Source organism: Numenius arquata, chromosome Z (genome assembly GCF_964106895.1).
Source record: "Numenius arquata chromosome Z, bNumArq3.hap1.1, whole genome shotgun sequence".
Taxonomy (NCBI): domain Eukaryota; kingdom Metazoa; phylum Chordata; class Aves; order Charadriiformes; family Scolopacidae; genus Numenius; species Numenius arquata.
In genome coordinates, this window is record NC_133616.1 from 1,322,146 (window position 1) to 1,344,666 (window position 22,521).

Below are 22,521 nucleotides of genomic sequence, written 5' to 3' on the forward strand. Positions count from 1 at the left end.
AGAAAATGTATTAAGTTGTGCCATTCATGCAGTGACTTCTTTACCGAATCTTTGAGCATCTTGGAGCGTGTGTTTGAGTATTTGCAGACAAATCTTTGAGGAAAAGTACCTCCAACAGTTGCAGAGGAGTTTTTGTCCCCTTGGTGAACAAATCCATCCTGTTCCCTCCGAGGCCAGCCCTCTAGGAGGCTTTAGCCAGCAGCTGCCCAATATTAGATTCCCTTGAACATAAGATCAAACAACTAATTTTATTGTGGGCTTTCTGTGGTCTTATTTACTCTTACACCGTGGAATGCTTGGATATATTTTCCATCTCCTTCCTTTCCTGGGCTTCATTCCCAACCCATGGAGGGGAGCGATTGCTAGAACTACTTTGCCTTGCTCTACCTCTGTTAGGTAGCCAAATTAAGGTGGCTTTAATTGCCTTTTCAAGTGTTTAGCATTTTTCTTCCTCTTCACTGGTGTGTGATGCTGTAGGTGAGACTACAGCCCGTCAGACGGGATCCTGAGAAAACAGGAGCTGTGGCGGCCACCTTGGGATGGGTGATGTGCCTGATTTGCTTAGTCTGACCCTCTAGCAGGGGGTGTAAATACTAAATTAAGGGAATAAATTGTAGTTCTAATAGCCATAAAGTCACACCTTCTCTTTCTCCAATTTCATGTCATTTTAGCCACTGCCGCAAAACTGTGAAGCCAGAACTACTTTGAAAAGCAAGACATTTTAAACTTGGAGGAGACAGCGTGTTTTCCCTGTTAGAGCATCTAGCTTGCCGTGGTTGAAATTTTCCTCAAAAAATCTGATGGGGAGAGTCAGCAAAGAAAAACTCAAAATAAAAAAAAAAAAAAGAGAAAAAGAAGAAAAGAAGTTTGCCAAAAATGTTTTTTTGAAAGCAACCAAACCCAGAAACGTCTGCCAACAAGATGATTGTTTTAATGAGCCACGCTACTGTCTTGCCTGCAAACTCGCTGTGCGTTTTGAACTGGGGAAAAGGGGCCAGATAGGTGATAAAATTCAAGGTAACTTCCTTGTACGTTAATTAGCTCGCTCTGCTGCTTCACAGGAAACATCTGAAAAGTGTCTTTATTAATAAAGCTCCTTGTGAGCTCGTTATACGACATAATCACTTTCAGCCACTAAGAACTTCAATTTGTATAGCACAAGCGGATAGCTGGAGGTGAAGGCTTGTGTTCTTCATTTAGTCTTGTTTAAAGTGATTGGAGCCTTGAGAACGTCATCAAAAAAATAGTTTTTAGATGTTGTTGTGCATCACCTCTTTTGAGGTGTGCTGCTTTTTGTTAATTGCTTATGTCCAAAAAAATGTTGTAGGGTGTTTAAGTTGACAGGATAAAGTTTAAGTGCTGATACGCACATCAACTGCAGTAGAACTAAGTCTCTCAGGTGCACTAAATATATTTTTATTGGGAAAAAAAATGCTAGAAGCTTATAATTGGAGTTAACAAATTTTTTTAAAAGCTATCGAAAATTAACTGTCTTTAGGTAAGACTAAATATTTCTGGTTAATGCTTATAAATGCTTATAAAAATAACAGTTGTACAACAATCTGTTGTTGAAATTATATTTGGAGATATTCCTGTGTAATCCCACGTTTGTCTGGGAATTCTTAATTGTCTCAGTGTTGGGTCACGCTGCAGTTTGGTCAGAGCAGAGGCTCCGCTGTGTCCCAGCGGCCTGAAAGAACGCTTTCACTTCCTCCTTGTTGCATGAAAGAAGGCAGTGTGAAATTAATGAATATCCAGAATATGTGGGTAGGGGCAAATTTCACCGGTTTCTCCCGTATCTGTGTAAATAACGTAGTGGTCCGTGCTTCTGACTTTTGTAGCAGTTGAAATTTGGGCGTACGTGAACTCGGAGCGCTGCGTTTTCAAAATCTTCTGCAACAAAGTGGGACTTCAAAGTCTGAGCTTTCTTCAGTGTCCCTTGCGGTTTGATTCCTAACGTACCTCCAGAGCATCATCCAGGGAGAAGAAAGCTTCCTACCTCTCCTTCCGCCTTTCTTTTCGACTCAAAACCAAGTCTGAACTTAAACTTGGTTTTAACACCTTTAGAGAGGAAAAAAAAAAAAAAAAAGCCAGAAGAACACGCTGTTTCTTAGTTTCAACCACGATGTAAAACTCTCAGGCTTTTATGTAGATACGCTGGTTTAAATAGGTTCTATAACCTCACTCTTTTCCGTTAGTGCGTACTAATTATTTAACAGAATCATAGAATGGTTAGAGTTGGAAGGGACCTTAAAGATCATTCAGTTCCAACCCCCTGCCCTGGGAAGGGACACCTCCCACCAGACCAGGTTGCTCAAAGCCCCATCCAACCTGGTCTTGAACCCCTCCAGGGATGGGGCATCCATAATAGATGTTCAAATAAAGCCGCTGCAAATAGGCCTTTTATTTGCCTTTTGCCTCGCAGCTTTCTCTGCAGGTAAGAGAAAGCCTTGCAGCAGGAGCAGGTCAGAGATTGAGGATAATCTGGGATGGATTCAGGAATTCAAGCATGACTTCAGTGGTTTGAGAGCCTACATTTTCAGGGTAGAAAATGGAAACAACCACAGGACTGGTACCAAAAAAAAAACCAGATATATGTGAAAACTAATGTAAGTGGGGTGGAAATAAAGTTTTGAGTTTATTCCATTCCTTCCAGCTCACGTATTCGTCTCCTTCTTAGAACAGGGGGAAGGTGTGACATAAAATGACGAGTCTGGACGGCGTTAGAAATAATTGCAACCTTAAAACTGAATGGAAAGCCAGCAGGTGCTTTATTTACCGGCTGCTGAGGTTGACCCAGTAAATGACAGATGACATCGTATGAACTTGTTGAAACTCTGAAACAAAGAAAAATTAAGGATAGGGACTGTTGTGGAAAATGGACTCAAATGAAATGTAGTTTGATAGTAGAATTCACTAGATTTTAGAGTTTGTGTCGAAATGATGTTCTGAAGTAAGCGGAAGGAAGGTTACTTGATCTGTTGGGCTTTAGCAAACCGCACTTTTAATTGTGCGTCGTTAGATTTCATTGAAGCTGGAGAAAGGAAAATACTGCAGGTTTTGTAACACGGTTAAAGCACGGGGTGAGGAGGAGACAATAGGAGGTTGTGATAGAACAAGGGCTTCTTAGTTGTCGTAAGCTGCTAACGGAGCTGCGTGGACTAGGTTCTTGGAACCGATCTGTTATTAATATCCGTTAATTTGGACGCACAAGTGATGTGTGCAAGGTATGCACCGTCAGCAAGTTTCACACCCGGGCCTTCATCAGAAAATAATCAGGAGAAATTGAATGACTTTGACGATAAGGGCGTGATTTAGGATGAAAATAATCATAAATAGAAGAGTGTGCACTTAAGGACTTTAAGAAAAGGCATTTCTGCTTTTTGTTGCTTCACCACTGGGAAGGAAAAGAGGTATCGACAGTGACATGAATGTAGTGGGATGCAAAGGAGTGACATTTCTGTGGAGACAGGGAGGTCACCGAGTGCTGGCTGGAGGCAGCGACATCTGGGAAAGGAGTAGGACGATGAGAATGAAAGGTGGAATAAGGGAAATGTGGGGAAAAAAAAAAAAAAAAAGGCCAGAACAAGTACTTGACTGAGTTTCACTTAATTTAAGTGGTAGATTTTGTGCTGTGGGTTGAAATAGCATTTAATACCTGCCCCACCAATGATCCATGCGGATGTTAGTGTGGGATATTGGATCACATGCTTTGATTTGCTTTTGGATTACTGAACAAAACAAACAGACAAGACCCCCAGAACATAAGATGTGTAAATAACAGAATTTAGGAAAGGTGGATGCGTTTATAAAGTTTGCTTTTAGTTGTGAAGTCTGTTTTCAGAGCTCTACAGGAAGAATTTGTAGTGAAGCTGGGCTGATAACAGCTCAGTGCTGGAATTTTGGATTCCTTCGAGATGTACGTGAAACATTTCTCTCCAAGGAACCTCAAGAGCAAAGCTAGTAAAAGGAGCGCTATCTTGAGGGCACAATCTGTTCCTCTCTTACAATAGAAGGTGGTAAAATGGTAATACCAAAATTTGGATATAATACACGTAGGTTGTCAAATTTCTATATCCTTTCAGTAGTGACTTTGCTACGGGATAAAATGACTGTGTATAGATTTTAATTTTAAAAAATATGCCTGAAACAGAGAATATTAACACCTACTTCAGGCTTTCATTGTTTTCTTCTTTTCATTCAGTGTTTTATGTTCATTAGGAAAGTTATGAAGGCAGTTCCTAGCAGGAGGCTTTATGCAGTATATCCAGCCCTTCCACTCCGGGTAGGAAACAGGGACAGGCCATTCTTGACCAGGTTTTATCCTCAGCTTTTTATAGGTGCCCAAATAGGAATGAAAGACGATGGGTCAGATTATTTTAATAGCAAACCTGCTTGCCCCACAAAAGACTTGCTCAGTCTCCAACCTTCAGTGCAGAATTTTCCTTACTGTTAACGAACTGGGGTGATAATCTCGACTATCTAAAATAAAACTGGTGGTGTGTTTAGCTTGGCTTCTAGCATAGCTTCAATTCTGGGTTTACGAGAAGAAGAAGAGAGTTTTGTGGTGGAATGTGTGTGTGTGTGTGTACGTATGTGTGGTGGGTTTTGGGGTTTTTTTACCCTTCCACACCCATGCTTGAGGAGGTTGGCTTCAGATTGTGATCTGTTTTAAGTCTTTTTCTCCCACCCTTTACCTCTTGTTAATTATGTCTTTCCAGATTTCTGGAGTCATTTAAATGACTTTGAAAAACGTTTAGCTTAATTAGCTATTTTTCCCAGAATTCAATACATATTCTTCTGTGGGGAAGTTCTTGCCTCAAGGTGGTTTTTTTTTTAATTTAAAAAAAAAAACAAACCAACAACCAAAGCCCAAACACTTTGGAAAAGTGAAGAAAACGGTATTTTCCTGCTGAAAGGAAGCGGAGTGAAAATCTGTCTGAGCCCAGTTAACCTTTTGGGTTTCAGTAGTTGGGAGAATTTTGACACTCGGCTTGTTTCGTTGGACAGAAATTGGCATAAAACCAAGGGACCGTTGCCTTTACCTGACGGGTATTTGCCATTTTTGTGGCCATCTATACCGAAAGGCTGTCACAAACTGGTGTCACAGTCTGAGTTTCACACAGCGCTTCTTGATAGTTGATTTTTTTTTTTAACCGAGCTTTTTAATTTGGGGGCAGCATTGTTGTCTCTTACAGTGAAAGGAACTATATGGCTTCTTGTCAGCAAGGTGCTTATTAGCAATTACTTGCACCCAGGGCAGAAAGTCTACAGGAATCCCCAGTGATGCTGGTGAAAATAGGTAGGGATTAAATGTGTATTTAGTGCAGACAGGGTGTGCAATGTGTGTAACTGTGTTGGGGATGCTTGAGAACGAAATAGAGATGAAGGAACAGAAAGTTCTGTGGCGTAAAGATTGGTAGAAATACCCCTTCCTTAGGATAACTGGAAATTGGATATTTGCTGATGCCACTCACAAACATCAGCTGGGAATTTGAGGTCATAATAATTCCATAATTCCACATGCAGATGATCTAAATAACTTCCCTTTAAATAACTTGATTTATTATGGTGGGATCCATATACCCTGTTGAAGCTTTGGACCTGTCTCATATTGTGCACCATCTCGCTTGCTGCTTGCTTGCTTGCTTGTTGCTCGGTTCCTTACCTGGCTTTGCTCGCCCGTCTGGGTGATGGAATAGCTGTGAGATGTCACATCACCTCAAATCCTCCTTCTGCTCATCTTTTTTAATGCCTCGCTCTTTGAGAGCCGAGAAGGGTTGCTGTTGAGTCCAGGTTGCCCTTAGCCAGCGATCGCTTTAAACCTTGTCTTTTAATTTGTGCAGAGAGGGTCCTGCATTGGCCGCAGTCTGATATTTAGACTCCTTATACTGGTTAACTGGACTGGAACTCCAGTTTCCCAAGGTGCAGTGTATCCGAGCGTCCCACAGCCTGACAGATAAATTAAATCCCGTGCCGAGGATGGGAGCGGATATGCAGAGATTGGGCAGGTTTACCATCGACCATCAACGCATCAATGAACGTGCCACATGGAATAAAGATAACGGAAACTTTTTAGCTATTGAACAAGGTATAAAACCTGTTGTAAGAAGTCAAGGTTGTATCCTCTTGTACAACGAAACATACTAAAGTGTTTTCTTCTTTTTAGTCCAAGTGGTAAGAAGTTCAGAAGCAAGCCTCAGTTGGCAAGATACCTGGGAAACACTGTTGATCTCAGCAGTTTTGACTTCAGAACGGGAAAGATGATGCCCAGTAAATTGCAGAAGAACAAACAGAGACTAAGGAATGATTCTCTCAATCAAAATAAGGTTTGTTAGTAAATACTGTGTTTAAGGATATCCTAAGAATTTCCTTTCCTGTAGTTCATTTAGCGATTTCTTTTCTGCTTAAAGCAGCCTGCTTCTAAGATGTACGTGTATGTTTAATTCTCAGTAGTGGTAGAGACGTAAATTTATAAATAGAAGGAATACTCTGCTACTACCAAGGAAATATCAAGGTGAGGTTAAGTATGAATCCAAAGTTTGAGCAATTCAGGAGTTGGCTTGGGACTAAGAATCTCAGTGCTCGTAATCTACCTGAGTGCCATTCTTCCAAATGGGAGAAGTTAGGACTGTTGACACCAAGAGATTCTCCTGTGCAAGGCTTCAAATTGCAATGTTCATCTTCCTGTTCTGAGATGAAATAATTCACATTTTTAATGCGCGCACTACGTGCCAGGAAGCTTGTTTTCTGAGGCAAATGCATTTATCTCTCCACCTTAACAAGGCCAGGTGTTTTTCTGTTTAAGATGGGGCCTTTCTCAATTCATCTGATTGTTCTCTTACTGTCTATTGCTTTTTGAACAACAGTGTATCCTTTTGAATAGCGAAGAAAATGTGTTTAGTCGATTAAAAATAAAAGGCTGAAGCGTACAGAAGTGAAATAACTGATGTAGCACATAGGGGATGTGACAAGGGAATTTATCTGACTCACAGATAATATGTTCCTGGACAAACTTTAGAAACCTCATACGACAGTTTGAAAGGATTTCTATAAAAACCTGCGATGTTTTCTTTTGAAAGTGTTTTATTCTGCAGGGTTTCATAACTTACAGTAGTGCATGAAAATACCTAACGAGTTCTAGCCGTGTCTTGTGCACTGATGGGTTTTCTCATCTGCCGTTTGTCATGCGGGAAGCACACATTTCATGCTCATTTCTTTTTATTTTAAAGCACGTGTTCAAAAGATTTAATATTTTCTTCCCACAGACAGGAGGCTTTCAAATAATGGAACGTTTTGGGGGGTAGGCCAAGGAGAGGCTTTGGTTAGGCTTTTTGCATACAAAATTTGGTATTTAAAATCTAAATGAGTCTGATCTTAGATTGCGTGAATGTTGCTCATGGTAGCTCTGAATACAAATAAATGCCTTTTTTAGGCAAATAACATTTATTATATCGAAGTGACTTGAATCTGTAACTCATGAGCTTTCAAGAATTGCTGTGACAGTTAAAAGTGAGATTTCAAATTATTCCTGAAGTTTATATTTTCTTCCACAGCCACTGAAGGAGAATGGTTGTGGCCGTTCTCCTCCTCCTCCTGGCAGCTGCCAGACTTGCCCAGGCAAGTTTGTGTATAAACTTGCTCATATTTTATGGGTTGTTTTTTTTTCTACAAACAGTTTACCGCAAGGGTTTCTAAATTCTTTGGCTCCCCTTACGTTTCAGGGAGGAATATCCAAATACACTCGAGTCTTCTTTCTGGGATGTGTCTGGGCAGTGAGATTTATGCGGCTGGAGGATGGAAATTCTGCCTTGCCATACTTCTAATTTCTGAGATCCTCCTCATTAGCAGATTAGAACTCCATGTCACGACTCGCATACTAATGCCACCTGGCTTAAAATGGCACCGAGGGATAATTTATGCTAATGAACGTTCTCCATTTTGTGATGTTAATGTACAACAGTGTAAATGACACGGAAATAGTCTTCCAGCGGAATCCTTATCTCCGATCTTAGCCTTCTGCGTTCCTACTGACCTTTCAGCATTGGCAATAAAGGCATATATTTGATAGGTTTATTTACAGTAGAGCCGTAGGAGGAGTTTTCTTTCAACCTATACTAATCTTACCATTGTTTTCTCCGTAAACCTTTTTACATTTCACTTGCAAATGAAGTTACTTTATTTTTATGAAGTGCTTTTGAAGAGATAATGAAATAAGGAATACAACTGAATATGGATCGAGTAGATACAGCATATTGCTGTGCATATAAAAATATGCTTATTAATTCTTTCTATCGAAAATAAAACATAATAGAGAGTATTGGTTAGACATACCGTCTGGTTATAAGTGACTTCTTAAGTTAAAGGATTTGAAAGGCCTGGAAATACATTGCTGAGTTTTTAAAACATTTTTATGTCCAGGGCACATTGATGCTTCTGGAAATACCTGCCAGTGGACTGAAATTCTTTTGGAGGCTGTTGTTGGAGCATAAAAGCCTCCTAATGAGTAAAAAAACATTGATATTTTTGCTAGCTGATACATTGCTAGAGTTCCCAGAATAGGAAGAGATTTTATTTCGTGATAAAAGTCAAGCAATGGAGAAGCCCATAGTATGCCCAAGTTTTGTAGGTGTGCCTAAAACTGAATATTTTAATCACCATCTGAAATGAAGTAATTTGTGCCTGACCGTTTGAAATATGTCAATAGTGAGTGTCTTTTATCCAGAAAGCTCAAGGGAGCTTTCTGTCCTTCAGGAGAAGGGTTGGCTGTGAGGATCTTTGTTCCTTATCTCTATTAGGGTGCACTTGCAGCTTTTGCTTTGTCGTGAATAAATCTTACGTATGGTTGGCTTATGATTTGGTGTGAAAAAGAGTTTCTCGGAATACGAATCACCTCCTGTTACAAGGGGATTATTTTTTTCCCCTGTACACCTGAAGATCTGCGGGTGCTGGAGATGGGGGAGCTTTGCAAGTTTCTGGGCTAAAGAGTTTATTTTTGTTGTTTAAAACTCAGTGCCGTGAATGAGACACTGTTTATTTAGGATGCGATCAGAAGGCCCAGATGTGACTACAGTTAGAAAGGAAATAAAGTAGGAAAGTAGTGAGGTTATAATTACAGTACTTAGGAATTGATCTATTCTTAGTATAAACAGTTTATTCTAATGACCATTTTCTAGTATGTAGCCTTGATAAAAAGCATATGGGATATCTACTGCTTAAACCTGTATTTCCTGCATAGTTGATAACTCATCAGGGTTTCGCTTTAATTCTGGGGGCCATATCCTTAATGAAGCTGAATTTTCTTAAGTTCTCACGCTGCCTGAAGGAATCTCCCTTTTTATTTTTCCAAGTTTAATGAATTTATTTTTTTAACTTCTCTTTAAGGCCAAAAGGAACCTGTAAATATTTTCCATGAACTTGAAACGAAGACCTTTGTTCTAGAAATGGTTGCTAAACCAGATTTATCCCCCGTATGGCAGATGGCTCTGTAATATTAGTGGTTTTGTCAGTTTTAGTAGCTATTTCACCACTAATACTGATGCTACTGCACAGAATGCCCTGGAGGCATGGACTTCAAAGCGTCAAATAGTACTTTGAACTTGATGTCACAAGATGAGGGAATGCGAAGCTGGTAGGATGGGCAAGGTCTATCAAGGTTCTGGTGTGAATTAAGTTCCGTGGTGTGAGGAAAGTTCATTGGCAAAATAATCTGTGCAAATGTAAGTACCCACGATTACTGTCTAGCTCTGCTTGGTGATTCTGTGCTCATCAGAGATGCTTTAATTATACGTGAAAATATATATTATATATTAAAAAGTCTAACATTAGGCTTGCTATCGTCTTCATCAATGGGGAAAAAAAATTGAGCCCATAACCAGTATCCACCAAAGTATCTGAAAGTATTTTTCTAGTGGACTGGGTCTACCTGGGTGAAACATTAGGAAAAGAACGATCTCTAGATTTATTTATAAGCTTAGATTCTGGCTTCTGCTTTGTATGAAAAGATCTTATGACTTCTGTGCTAATTGAACGGTAATTTCTCTGGTCAGTTAAAACTATGACGTGTCATCAGGCAGAAGAACTCGTGCTCTGTTGCTGTTCGCTCTGGCCATGGAAACCCTGCTCCCAGTTGGACAAACATCAGCAGCGTGGTAGGGATGGAGCCGGAGGTGGAGATCTCTGAAGATCTGCTGCTTTGCCTGTTGGGAAGCAGTTATATCGCCACGCATGGGGACTAATTAGTTGCTGGCTATAAGTTTATAAACCAGAAATGATAGATGTGTGAGTTTCTGAGGAAAACTTCTATTGGGATTCGTGATTTTAACCTTATTATATTTTAATGAGTTAACTGCTCCCTGGAAATGAAGGAAGGGGACATATAAAATAACAAGGTATATTTAAAGGAGTGGTAGGAATAGAGACCTGTGCTCAGAATTGCTGCCGTTGAAAAGAACCCAATTCTAGAACTCTTTCAGAATTCACCTGTTTCTTCTCTAAGTCTGGAAAACTGTTTTGGCTCTTATGGGAAGATGCGCAAAGCAGTATAAAGCCAGGATTCCCAAAATGCTATAGTGCTAATGTATAAATGAGTGTATGAATTGAGTCATACTGTTAAATAGCTAAGAATATGCACAGTGCTCTTGATAAATCCCCTTCTTTGCCATCTGCATGAAAAACTGAGGCCTGAAATTTCAAAGCTATCCCTTTATTTAGGTTACCTTGAGATGCCTAGGTAAATACGAAGCGTTATTCTGTTGCTCCTTCCTAGCAATTACATTCCTTAGAATTACATGGAGGAATTCCGTATTTTTTTCTACTGGGAAGGATCTAACGGCACCATGTCATCCTGGAGAAGTTGTAGAAAGAGGCTTGTCCTTTGTCTCTCCCCACAGATGAATTGAACAGTTGGATAGGAGCAGCCAATATAATAACCACTGCAGTGTGTAAGGATGTATTTTGGGATGAAGTAGAATGGTTTTCATGATGAGAATTAATTTCCATGGAGCGCAGAGATGATACTGTATTGCTGGTTTATAGATCATGCAATGTACACGACTTTATACTCAGTTTCTCATCAGCCACCCCGCGAGGTAATGCTAAAATACAGCATATTCTGGTGATGAACTACCCTGTCACATCGCTTTAGCAAGGCTCTAAAAGAGGGGTACATACTTATTTTAAAAGAATTTAGTCTGAGACGCATGCAGTGAAGAGAAGGCTTATTGCTTAATAAGCCTATTTTTGATTTCATTTTTATACAGATCATTACAGAATATCTATAGTCAGTATTCTAGCTTTTGTCACCTGGAATTCCGGAGTGTTCAGCTTTGGAACGAATGATTTTTAAACAAGCACATGCTCGCTGGTTCTTAACAGAGTCTCATTTATGAAGTCACGCAGTCCAGATTGTAAAATCTAAATATGGAGAACTTGAAGATTGAGATTTAATTCCCATTTCTAAACCTGAGAGATTGCGTTTTCTCACAAAATTAGGAGTCTAAGTAAATCCTGATGAAAACTCTTTTAATGTGATCGTTGGATGGAGTCTGATATCAATGTTCATTGTGTAACTTGTGAGCTGTGATCGCACAGCCAGTTATAAAGCTTCCGAGATCTGAAATATTGCATATTTTCATGAAGCTTTGGAGAGTTCATTTTGACATCTGTTCGGGAAGCTGTCTATTCAGAATGAACAATTAACATATAGATATATTTTAACAAAAGAAAAGATGGACTTTCAAGCAGTTTGATTCTTCCCAAGAAGGTGAAAATGTGTGGAACCAGTTAAATGTTTTATTTTTTTTTTTTCTTTACAATGGATGACTACAAAGGTTAGTTAAGTTTAAGGGAAATCTTTACTCCAAAAAGAGCCTCCTCCTTTTGCACATCGGTAGAAGAGGGTGAATCCAACATTATTTTGTGTAACTATTATGCATAATTTTTGTTAATTCTTTTTTTTTTTTCTTTTTTTAACAGGGAAAACCAGACTTAAATACAACTTTACCAATCAGGCAAACGGCGTCAATTTTCAAACAACCGGTCACCAAAGTTACCAATCATCCTAGTAACAAAGTGAGGTCCGATCCCCAGCGAGTGACGGAGCAGCCGCGACAGGTAAGAATTCAGCTTTTTCCATTCTTACTGCTCGGAATGTTGAAACAAGCTGAAAATGTGCTACTGCTATAAATACAAACCACAGTAACAGAAAATCATCTTACACGAGTGGGGCTGACCTGCTGGAGAGCAGCTCTGAGGAAAAACACCTGGGAGTCAGTCCTGGTGGACACCAGGATGCCCATGAGCCAGCAATGGGCCCTTGTGGCCAAGAAGGCCAATGGCATCCTGGGGGGCATCAGGAAGAGCGTGGCCAGCAGGTGGAGGGAGGTCATCCTGCCCCTCTCCTCTGCCCTGGGGAGGCCCCAGCTGGAGCACTGGGTCCAGTCCTGGGCTCCCCAGTTCCAGAAGGACAGGGAACTGCTGGAGAGGGGACAGCAGAGGGCTACAAAGATGCTGAGGGGCCTGGAGCATCTCTCTGATGAGGAAAGGCTGAGGGACATGGGTCTCTTTAGTCTGGAGAAGAGAAGCCTGAGGGGGGATCTGATGGATGCCTATAAATACTTCAAGGGTGGGTGTCAGGAGGATGGGGCCAGTCTTTTTTGAGTGGTGCCCAGGGACAGGACAAGAGGAAACGGGCACAAACTGGAACATAAGAAGTTCTATTTGAACATGAGGAGGAACTTGTTTCCTGTGAGGGTGGCAGAGCCCTGGGAGAGGCTGCCCAGGGAGGTGGTGGAGTCTCCTTCTCTGGAGACATTCAAGCCCTCCCTGGACACGTTCCTGTGCAACCTGCTTTGGCGGGGGGTTGGCCTAGATGATCTCCAGAGGTCCCCTCCAAGCCCGTATCATTCTGTGATTCTGTGTTTCTCGGAATTCTCCTTTAGCTGCTTTTCTTTACATCAATTACAGGTTCACACAACAATTTTTTTGTTTGGTTTTGGTTTTTTATGGGGAGGAGGGAGCTGAGAAAAAACATAAATGCAGTTAATGAACGAGTGATCGGCTGCATAATGTAGTGTATATTGGCCTGAGGTATTGTTTTTAAGTCTGCCTTGTATTTTTTGAGTCCTAGCATTACTACCATCAAATTGAAACACCTTATTCTGTATTAGGAGTGCAGAGGTGAGAAGAAATGCAGAGGTGTGTTCAAATTTTTTGTACACTCATATGTAGCTGATTTTTACCCACATTTCCTTTGAAACTGAAGCTGTCTCTAATATTGCACTCTTAAACATCTCGAATGCTGCGCTTGTAAGAAATAACATGAGGAATTTAGACTCTGCATCCTCTAAATTCAGGTGAGAAAGAAAAAGAAGAAATATCAAGCTGTATGGGATCCTCTTGTTGAGATGTCTTTTAGCAAGACTTGAAGGCCTCAGCTAACCTCACTGTTGGTCCCATGAAGTTCAGCGGGGGCCATGTAAGTGTATCACGTTCAGATCTTAAGATGCATAACTGCATGTGTCTGTTGACTATCTTCCCATTCTTTGGGTTTTCCTTTTGAACTGCTGCAACTCTGTGTGTCAGGAATTTCCTTTTGGTCGTGTCTGCTGAAGAAGTAACAATCCCCAAAGCATATGAAAGTCATGGCACCTTTGGAGCAAGAGAACTGGATGTCTGGCAGTTCATAACTTGATGGATCCCAAGCCCTTCCATGCTTGCCTATTTCCTCCCTCTTTTCTTTCTTCCAGGATCTTTTCTTCAAATAAATAGCGACTGAAATCCTTGGGAATGCATCCCTTGTCTTTTGAGAGTGAGAATTTGCAGAATATGCAATTTTTAAACATACCTGAGTTAAATCTTTGCCTCCTTTAAAATGGTTTCTAATGGATTGAGCTATAGGAAGGTCTTCAAGAAATCATCATCTGCTGATCTCTGTGTCAGCATTTTTTGTCCATCAAATTCCTTTCTCCTTGCATCTTTGGAAAAGGCCACTTTAAACACCCTTCTCACCCTGTGTTGCCGTATTTCACTTGGCTAGCTCTGTTTGCATTGAATGTGGAACAGTTAATCTCACATTTCCAATAGCAAAGCAAATCTTGGTTTGTCTTTCTCTTGCTTTTCTCCAAGCTAGAATGCTGCCTTGAGCTGTTTTCTGAGTAGTGATGATTGACAGAGGTGGGAGACTTGGGAAAAGGAGAGAAGAGATTGTTACAGTTGTTTTTACAGGAAATTTGAGTGAGTTTTCGGTAAAATTTTCATTAGAAAAATCTGGAGCAAAGCAATTTAATGTAGGTTGCATGCTGTCAGTTGCTGGAGAATCTTCAGCAAATTGACAGCTTTCATAAACACTTTTCATTGATCTGGTTTCTTTGCATGCAGATTTCCTTCATACAATTACCAATATTTCTTTGGTATTAGTAATCAATAGTATGGAGGAACTCCAGTTGTTGATTATGTGTGCGCCCTTCATATATACATATGTATCTGTCACTCGAGAGATAATTGTTGGACAAACTCAGCCTTGCAAATGTATTTGAATTATCTCCCCCTCCAGATAAAGCCTGTGTTTTCCTTACATAAATAATCCCTACATGTGTCACTGCCTTCTCCTTCTCTCACGCTCACGTGTGCAAACGTTCCTGTACATAGACTGGAAATATATCAGTGTTTGCTATTCAAGTGAATGCTGAAACACTGACTATATTGTCTATTTGTATATAAATCTAACTCAGTTACCACTTCCAATGTCGTTCCTCCCTGTTTCTTCAATCCTTGGCCCAAATCCTTTGAGGGATTTTTGCTTCTGTAGTAGATACCCATCTCTGAAAGCTTTATCCGCTTCTATCTATTGTATCTCCCTTTTCCAAAGATGGTCTAACCAGAATTCCCTGAAAATTCTTCTTTGGCCTGAGTAGTGGAGTTCCTTTGGCAGTCAGTAAGTTTTTTTCATGACCTGGGAGTGAGAAGAACAGCTTATTGGAGTTGGCAGGGAAGACATTTGGCAGCAGCTCTTCTTGAAGCAGTGAAACCCTGTGGTAGTTCTTGGAAAGATAAACTAATAACAGCTTGTGTATGATCTTCCTGTAGGTAAATCTGTCAATTAGAGCAACAGATCTTCATGGCAACTGCTGGTTCCATATATTCATGCTGGTTCGTTGCCTTTTTCAAGCAACAGCTCTGCGAGGCAGCATCTTAAGGCCATTCAAAGCCTTTCTTAAAGGTTTTACAGATTATCAGTGCAGAACTTCACCCAAGAGACAAGGGAAATGTTCTGGAGAATCCAGAACATTTGGGGCCAGTCTTTTTTCAGTGGTGCCCAGGGACAGGACAAGAGGTAACAGATACAAACTTGAACATGGGAAGTTCCATCTCAACATGAGGAGGAACTTCTTTCCTTTGAGGGTGGCAGAGCCCTGGAAGAGGCTGCCCAGAGAGGTGGTGGAGTCTTCTTCTCTGGAGATATTCAGAACCCACCTGGACACATTCCTGTGGGACCTGCTGTGGGTGGACCTGCTTTGGCAGGGGGTTGGACTAGATGAACTCCAGAGGTCCCTTCCAACCCCATATAATTGTGTGATTCTGTGGTCCTGGAAGTAGGTAGTGTCAGTGGAGGATCTTCTGGTACTTACTAGACTGCTCTTAACTATCAGGCTTCTTCCCCTATGTGGCTTTTATTCAAATACTAGTCAATCCATGAAGATTTTTCCAATTCTTCATATCTAATCAAATGATAGGAGTATCTCTAAGTTTCTAAATAGTAAACCTCATAGCCTCAATTGCAGTTTTCTTCAAAGTGCTTTAACATCTCTTTTGAAGTATCCACCTCCTCAAAATATTTTAGCTCTCCATAAACTTAATTAAGATCCGTTTTCTTATTGTTTCTGTTACTTTGGGTTTCTTTCCCTCGCAGAGTCCGCTGATAAACCAGTATAAGAAAAGGAATCCCAGAAGATTGCTAGTGGACCCTGCAAGGGAAGATTAAAAAAACCCCAAACCCTTTGTTTTACCTTCCTCTCCGCTTAGTACATTTTGATAAGTTATGATACATTCGTGATGAATTTAAGCGTAATGGTTTGGATTTTAAAAAATCAGGTTAGCATTGATGAAATTGAAACTGGAATCGATGATGAATCAAAAAATCATGCAACTACGTTTGTCATCTTCCTCTTAGGTGGTGGTGAGCACCGTCTTCAAATCACCTTGCTTTTTTTTCTCCTTCCTTCCTATTTAACAAAAAGGCCACTAGATGGAGCAGTACTTCAGGACACGTTAATGCTCCGCTTCTGCTTCTGGATTTGGGTATTTCTCAATGAGAAGAGGGAATGGGAAGCAGAGGAAGTCCTGTAACTATCTGAAACTCTTATAGGCAGTAAACCTTTTACTTAATCACTTAAACTGGAGTTATTGCCTGTCAGGTGTTCTGTACCTAACTGGATGGACTGGAATGGTGCTGCAAATCAAGCTTCTTTCTTACGCATCGCTGCCCCTTGTACCTCAGTGCCTCCAAAAGGTCCAGGTCTGTGTCCTACATAGAGCACTTACCTACTTCCTCGTGTGTCAGAGCTTCTTGGTTCACACTGTTCCACGCTCTGTGACATTTTACAGGGTAAATACGAAGCTCATTCATTTATCTCTGTGCCCCAGATGTACCTGAGAAATTGCTTCGACTCCTGAGGACCCACCGATCACTAGTTAATTCTGATGTAGACTGTTGGTTGTGGTGGTAGAGATATTTGAAGCCATCCTGTGACTAATAACATTCCACGAATATACCTCAAGTGGTAAAAAGAAGGCCATCCTTCTCTTCAAAGGTCATTTGGAGAGAAATCAGGTAGTCAGTTAATATTACATGATCCGATTCCTCTGTTCTGTGGCTGACAACCACCTTTAAAAACCACCCGAGCATAAATCTGAGGCTATTTTCCTTTTAAAACCACCTTAGGATAAACCTGCTGTATTTACTTACAGCATCATCTATCTGGAGGCCAGAAGTACTCTTTAAAATTGATTTGAAAGTCTCTTTTATACTTACTGTCATATATGTTTCCAGTGGATTGTATTGTAATGGATTATTGAACAGGATTATATATGAAAAATTAAATTTGACCATAGTCATTTTTTGCCATAAGATATATGCAGTCTAAAAAACCTAATTTATGAGAAAAATTGCAGGATGTCATTTTATGTATGTCTTCTTGTGAGCGCTTCTGAACAAGAAAGACATATTTAGCTCTTAGCACTTCATGTTTTGTCAAATAGATGTGATTTTTCTTTTCTGTGGATCAGCTTAAAGGATCGGGTTGGAAAACTCCAGCTTCTTGGTTCATATCTGTTAGAATTATGAAAAAGAGGGATGGAAGGAACCTATTGAGATTAAGCTTCATCTCCCTCTCCCAGGCAACTAAAGGAACACTGAAATTTTGATTGGCAATTATGGATGCAGCAGAGCTGAGCAACTGGATATAAAAAGGGGGAAGAAGTTTTCCTGATTTCTGGAGAAATTCTCATTCCTTTTAAATTCTTCCGTGGAGCCTTTGCAAAGACCTCTCTTCAATCATATTTCCTCGTTTAACTGCCTGCAATGTCGATCACTTGAGCAGTTTTCCAAATGGTAACTGATATCCTGCTCTCATTTAGCCTTTAAAATACATTTTAAAACATAACAAAATTGCAGGTTATCTGTGTCTGCAGTACAGTATAGATACGTTGACTGTATTTTGTGTAGACATGTATAAATCAGAACGTATGTGCTTTTCTTGACCTGGACAGGCTGGAGAGGTGGGCCCTTGCAAACCTCACGATGTTCAGCCAAGCCAAGTGCAAGGTCCTGCACCTGGGAGATGGCAATCCCAGGCACAAATACAGGTTGGGTGGAGAATGGCTGGAGAGCAGCCCTGAGGAGAAGGACTTGGGAGAGCTTGTGGGCGAGAAGCTCAACATGAGCCGGCAGTGGGCACTGGCAGCCCAGAAAGCCAACCGCATCCTGGGCTGCATCAAGAGAAGTGTGGCCAGCAGGTCACGGGAGGTGATTCTACCCCTCTACTCTGTGCTCGCGAGACCCCACCTGGAGCACTGTGTCCAGCTTTGGAGTCCTCAACACAGGAAGGACATGGACCTGTTGGAACGGGTCCAGCGGAGGGCCACAAAGATGGGCAGAGGGATGGAGCCCCTCTGCTGTGAGGACAGGCTGAGGGAGTTGGGATTGTTCAGCCTGGAGAAGAGAAGGCTCCGGAGAGACCTTATAATGGCCTTCCAGTTCCTGAAGGGGGCCTACAGGAGAGATGGGGAGGGACTCTTGATCAGGGAGTAGAGCCATAGGACGAGGGGGAATGGTTTCAAGTTGAAAAAGGGGAGATTTAGATGAGACCTCAGGAAGAACTTCTTTGCTGTGAGGGTGGTGAGAGCCTGGCCCAGGTTGCCCAGAGAAGCTGTGGCTGCCCCATCCCTGGAGGGGTTCAAGGCCAGGCTGGATGGGGCTTGGAGCAACCTGGTCTGGTGGGAGGTGTCCCTGCCCAGGGCAGGGGGTTGGAACTGGTCTTTAAGGTCCCTTCCAACTCTAACTATTCTATGATTCTTTTAAAAGTGACAGAATTGGAATGGATTCCTTTCCAGCAAAAAATTTCCTTTCGGCTTCCATTGCTTGAGCAACTGCAAATAGACTTTTCTTTATCCAGGGAAAAGGAGCAGCTCATAATACATTTGTATTTAGTGGTTCTTGCAATAAAGGGCCTAATGGGTCATTTCTTTGTTGTCTGACTGAGAAATAATAGTTGCTTAGGAGATTGTGTTTTCACAGAGATTATGGGTTAAGATTATAATTCGCCATTAGTCACAAATAGCTTTTCTTGGACAAGAAATAATTATGGAGGAAGCAATATTTTATAATTCTCCAAACAAAGAACTTGGGAAGCCTGGCTGGTAGCGCGGCTCTGCCATTATGGAGCTGCAGAACAACAAGGAAGTGGAAAATCCTGCTCCACCCTGGGGACCTTGGCGCTGCGTTCCTCTGCCACAGGAAAAAAAGCCACCAGGGTTGCCCTTAGGACAGTAAGTTTGAGCGATAAGGGATACGTTTCTTGCTCGGCAGGAGGATATCGTGTAAGAGATGACTTTTGGCATCATGCATATTGATTAATTTTCTAGGAAATGGAGCCTTTGGCTGCTGGGTCTTTCTGCATCTAGGATGCTCAGGCAATGAAGGACCTGGGTTTGGGCTTTTTTCAACTGCTATGTCAGACAAAACTGCAATGAAGCCATTTTTCATCCTCCGACGGGATGAATACCCCTAAGTGACTGATGAATCCTCGGAATTTTGCATTAGTAATGAAATATCGCGTCATAACAATGATGAATCTTGAAATCTGGTTCTTCTCTCATTCCTTCCTCATTACTGGTCCCATCAGGATCCTCATTACTGAATAACAGGGTCTCACGTTTGCTAACACTTCTCTCCTGGAGGCACAAATCTTGCTTTTCTGGCCATACCGCTGCGCTCTCAGCAGGAGGAAGGGAAGATGGGACTGTATCAGCCTGCTCTGCGCTTCGGGGTTTACGATACTTTCCAGGGAACTCAGGCTGGGAAAAGCCTGGAATCTGGATAGTTCATTCCATTTTCCAAGGAAAACTCTAATTGTGCCATGATGTAAGGTTGTTAGGCAGAAGGTGGCCTCTGGTGCTGGCAGTCATTTATTGGAGTGGCTCTATCTGCAGATACTTGGGTGATGTGAGGGGCTGTTGCTTGTTTTATGAAGTCCAGGTGGCTTTGAGCAGGAGACAAATGCCACGGGGACGCTCTGCCTGGCCCATGATCTATGGATCCTGATGCCTAACTTAAACTAGATGGGATTTTTTACGAATTGCTCCTAATTTTGATGCCTTTTTCTCCCCTTAGTGGGGCACAAAGCCTGTGAACCTGAATTTTATTTTCATTTCTTCTATTCCCACTCTCACTAATGATGAGAGAGTTGCAAGTTAAATAATGGAAGCTATTTTTAGGGCTGTAACCTCGGAGATACTCCCTGCATCGAGACTTATGTGATCTTTTTCAGTTAGTTGAATGCGTACTTCTGTTTCTGTGGAATGGGTGCATCTTCATCATGTAAATGGAGTAACAGAAAAGCTTTTTCTGAATTTTTATTAGCAGCTTCCTTCCCCTCGCTCTGTCCCTTAATTCCGGGTGCAGCTGATAGGGAAATACTTGCCCAGGTCTGGTCCAGCACGGAATCTTCAGGAAAAGATACAGGGGTACAGAGGGGACGCGTGTAAGAACCCACAAAGGGTTGGGGAACAGACTTCATGGTAAAACTCTAGGAACGTGATTCATTTCTGAGAAAAAAAAAAAAAAAAAGAAATGAATAAAAATGACTTGTGCAGTCTCAGTGGAGATCTGGGGAGTTGAAAATTTGAACCACAATCGTTGTCGTTTGCAGGTTTCCCATAGAGGCATTTGCATTCCTGTACACCACCTATAACCCAACCGTTCTCCTGATTCCTCCTTCCATCTGTGGTGTGTCCTGGCTTCATTTGAGTAGGAAACTGAAGAATCAAAAGCCAGCAATATTTGATTGAATTTAGCGATGTATTTGCTGCTGTAGACCCAATTAATTTTATCTTGCATGAACAGAGGCTGTTCTTGCGTTTCGCTGCAGCGTATGAAAACACAGCTTGGATTTGGACTTGGTGGGTCCTTTGTTTCTCTCTAAAAGTCGATGAAATGCCGAAGGGGAACAAAGGGTGAATTCTTTTAATGGTGGAAAACATGAATAAACTTCGTAGAGACTTTATCAAGATGGGAAGCTACCCAGTGATGAAATACTGGATGGATAGGATTTCACTTTGACTTCGTTTATTTGGATCCTAATATTCCTTTTAGAATTGGGCTAGTGAGTTGCTGGGGTTGCCTTTGTAACAAGGATTTCTTCAATGTTCTAGAGAGCTTTAAGGAGCCAAAAGGGCTGCTACAAGGCATCTGGGTTGCTTTCTTGGGGTGGGGGCGTGGCAATAGTGTTAAAGAACAGGAATGAATGACTGGAGGTGCTAAATATTTAACATTTAACAAGATAAAAAAGGTGCCACGATACTCAACTAACCGTGAGGCTCAAACCTGGGTTGGAATGTTGCAAAGGACCACTAGTTATGAGTGAGGAGTCAGTTTACAGGAAGCATTTGACATTTAAGTGACTCTAATAAAATGAGACACAAGTGGCAACAGGTATTTCCCAAAAGCTGTCAGATCAGGGAGATGTCAAGAAGGTGTGAAATGTCGTTTACAAAAATCTAAAGAGCTTACTGAGCTGATCCTGGGTGGGTTTTCTAAGCCACTTTAGATCTAAACTTGGTTACAAATGCCTCCTGTGGTCCTTAGAGAAGAGCACTAAAATAAGTAGATCTCTATAAAATGGTGTAGTGATCTCTCAGACGTTTTTTCTCCCTCCCTTATATCCTACAGAAAACCCAAACTACTTCTGAATGCCCTTTCTCCAGGAAATTGCATAGCTACCTTCTTGCTTATTAAGATTGTTAAATGTAGCTTCCCGTGGATGGAAATCAACTTCTGAACTAGCTTTCATCACTATCTTGCTCAATAGAAAAGGCCCATTTTAAAGAATAGATGTGGCCGATCTCCAGCCCAGAACTTCAGGATGAATCATTGGACCAGTGAGATGGGAGTGAGTGGGGAAATCTGGGTCATTAAACAAAAATCTCTTGGGTCAAGAAACTAAGAGAAAGTGAAACATGTTCCCAGCTAATAACAAGATGATAGAAAGTAAAATGAAGGATTTGATTCTATTTCCAGATAAGGTGACAGATCTATAGGGTGTTGGAAAGGGCCAGGTGATGGAGCCAGCACAGCTCTGAAGTGTCATAGCTGCTGGTTGGCATCGGGCAGGGCTGTCCCCAGTGTCCCAACACATGGCATAATTCCATACAAACATGTTCCCGATAACTAAAACTCCATCAGCAGATGGGATATCACCTTTTTGGTAGTTTCTGTGACTGTTAGGTTGATTATTTTATATGCTGCTGGGCACTCTCTGCCTTTTATTGTCCTGATGCTGCTTTGATCATGAATACTGTTCATTTCCATGAGCTGATTTAGGGTTTGTTTTTTTTTTTAATTATTGTTTCAAATGAGCGATCTTCTTTTCTCTTTTTCAGCTTTTCTGGGAGAAGAGGCTACAAGGCCTCAGCGCGTCGGACGTCAGCGAACAAATCATAAAATCCATGGAGCTACCTAAAGGTCTCCAAGGTATTGTCTTCATTTACCGCGCTTGCTTCAGATCCACCAAGTTGGTCGTGCTTAAAAAGGACAGAGTTTTTGATGTTCTTCACAAGTTTTCAGTTTACAGTCGGATTAAGTAAACTTCTTGCTGACCAAATACCTCAGTTTCCCAAACTGTGCTTATTTTTAGTTCATTTATGTAGTTAATAGAAACCGCACTTCAGAACCGCACTTTTATTGGTGAAAGTTGAGCTAAAATATCTTTAAGTCATAGTTCAAAATTAATAACTTTGTTCCAC

General features: G+C 41.2%; 1 protein-coding gene across 1 annotated transcript in view; it reads left to right on the top strand.

The window, feature by feature from the left end:
- Positions 1 to 22,521, top strand: part of LOC141477093 (methyl-CpG-binding domain protein 2) — a 34,372-nt gene that overhangs the window by 6,140 nt on the left and 5,711 nt on the right. The window contains exons 2-4 of the mRNA XM_074166149.1: positions 6,170 to 6,329; positions 11,977 to 12,114; positions 22,159 to 22,249. Coding sequence (XP_074022250.1) covers positions 6,170 to 6,329; positions 11,977 to 12,114; positions 22,159 to 22,249 — 389 coding nt within the window. The remainder of the gene's footprint in view (positions 1 to 6,169; positions 6,330 to 11,976; positions 12,115 to 22,158; positions 22,250 to 22,521) is intronic.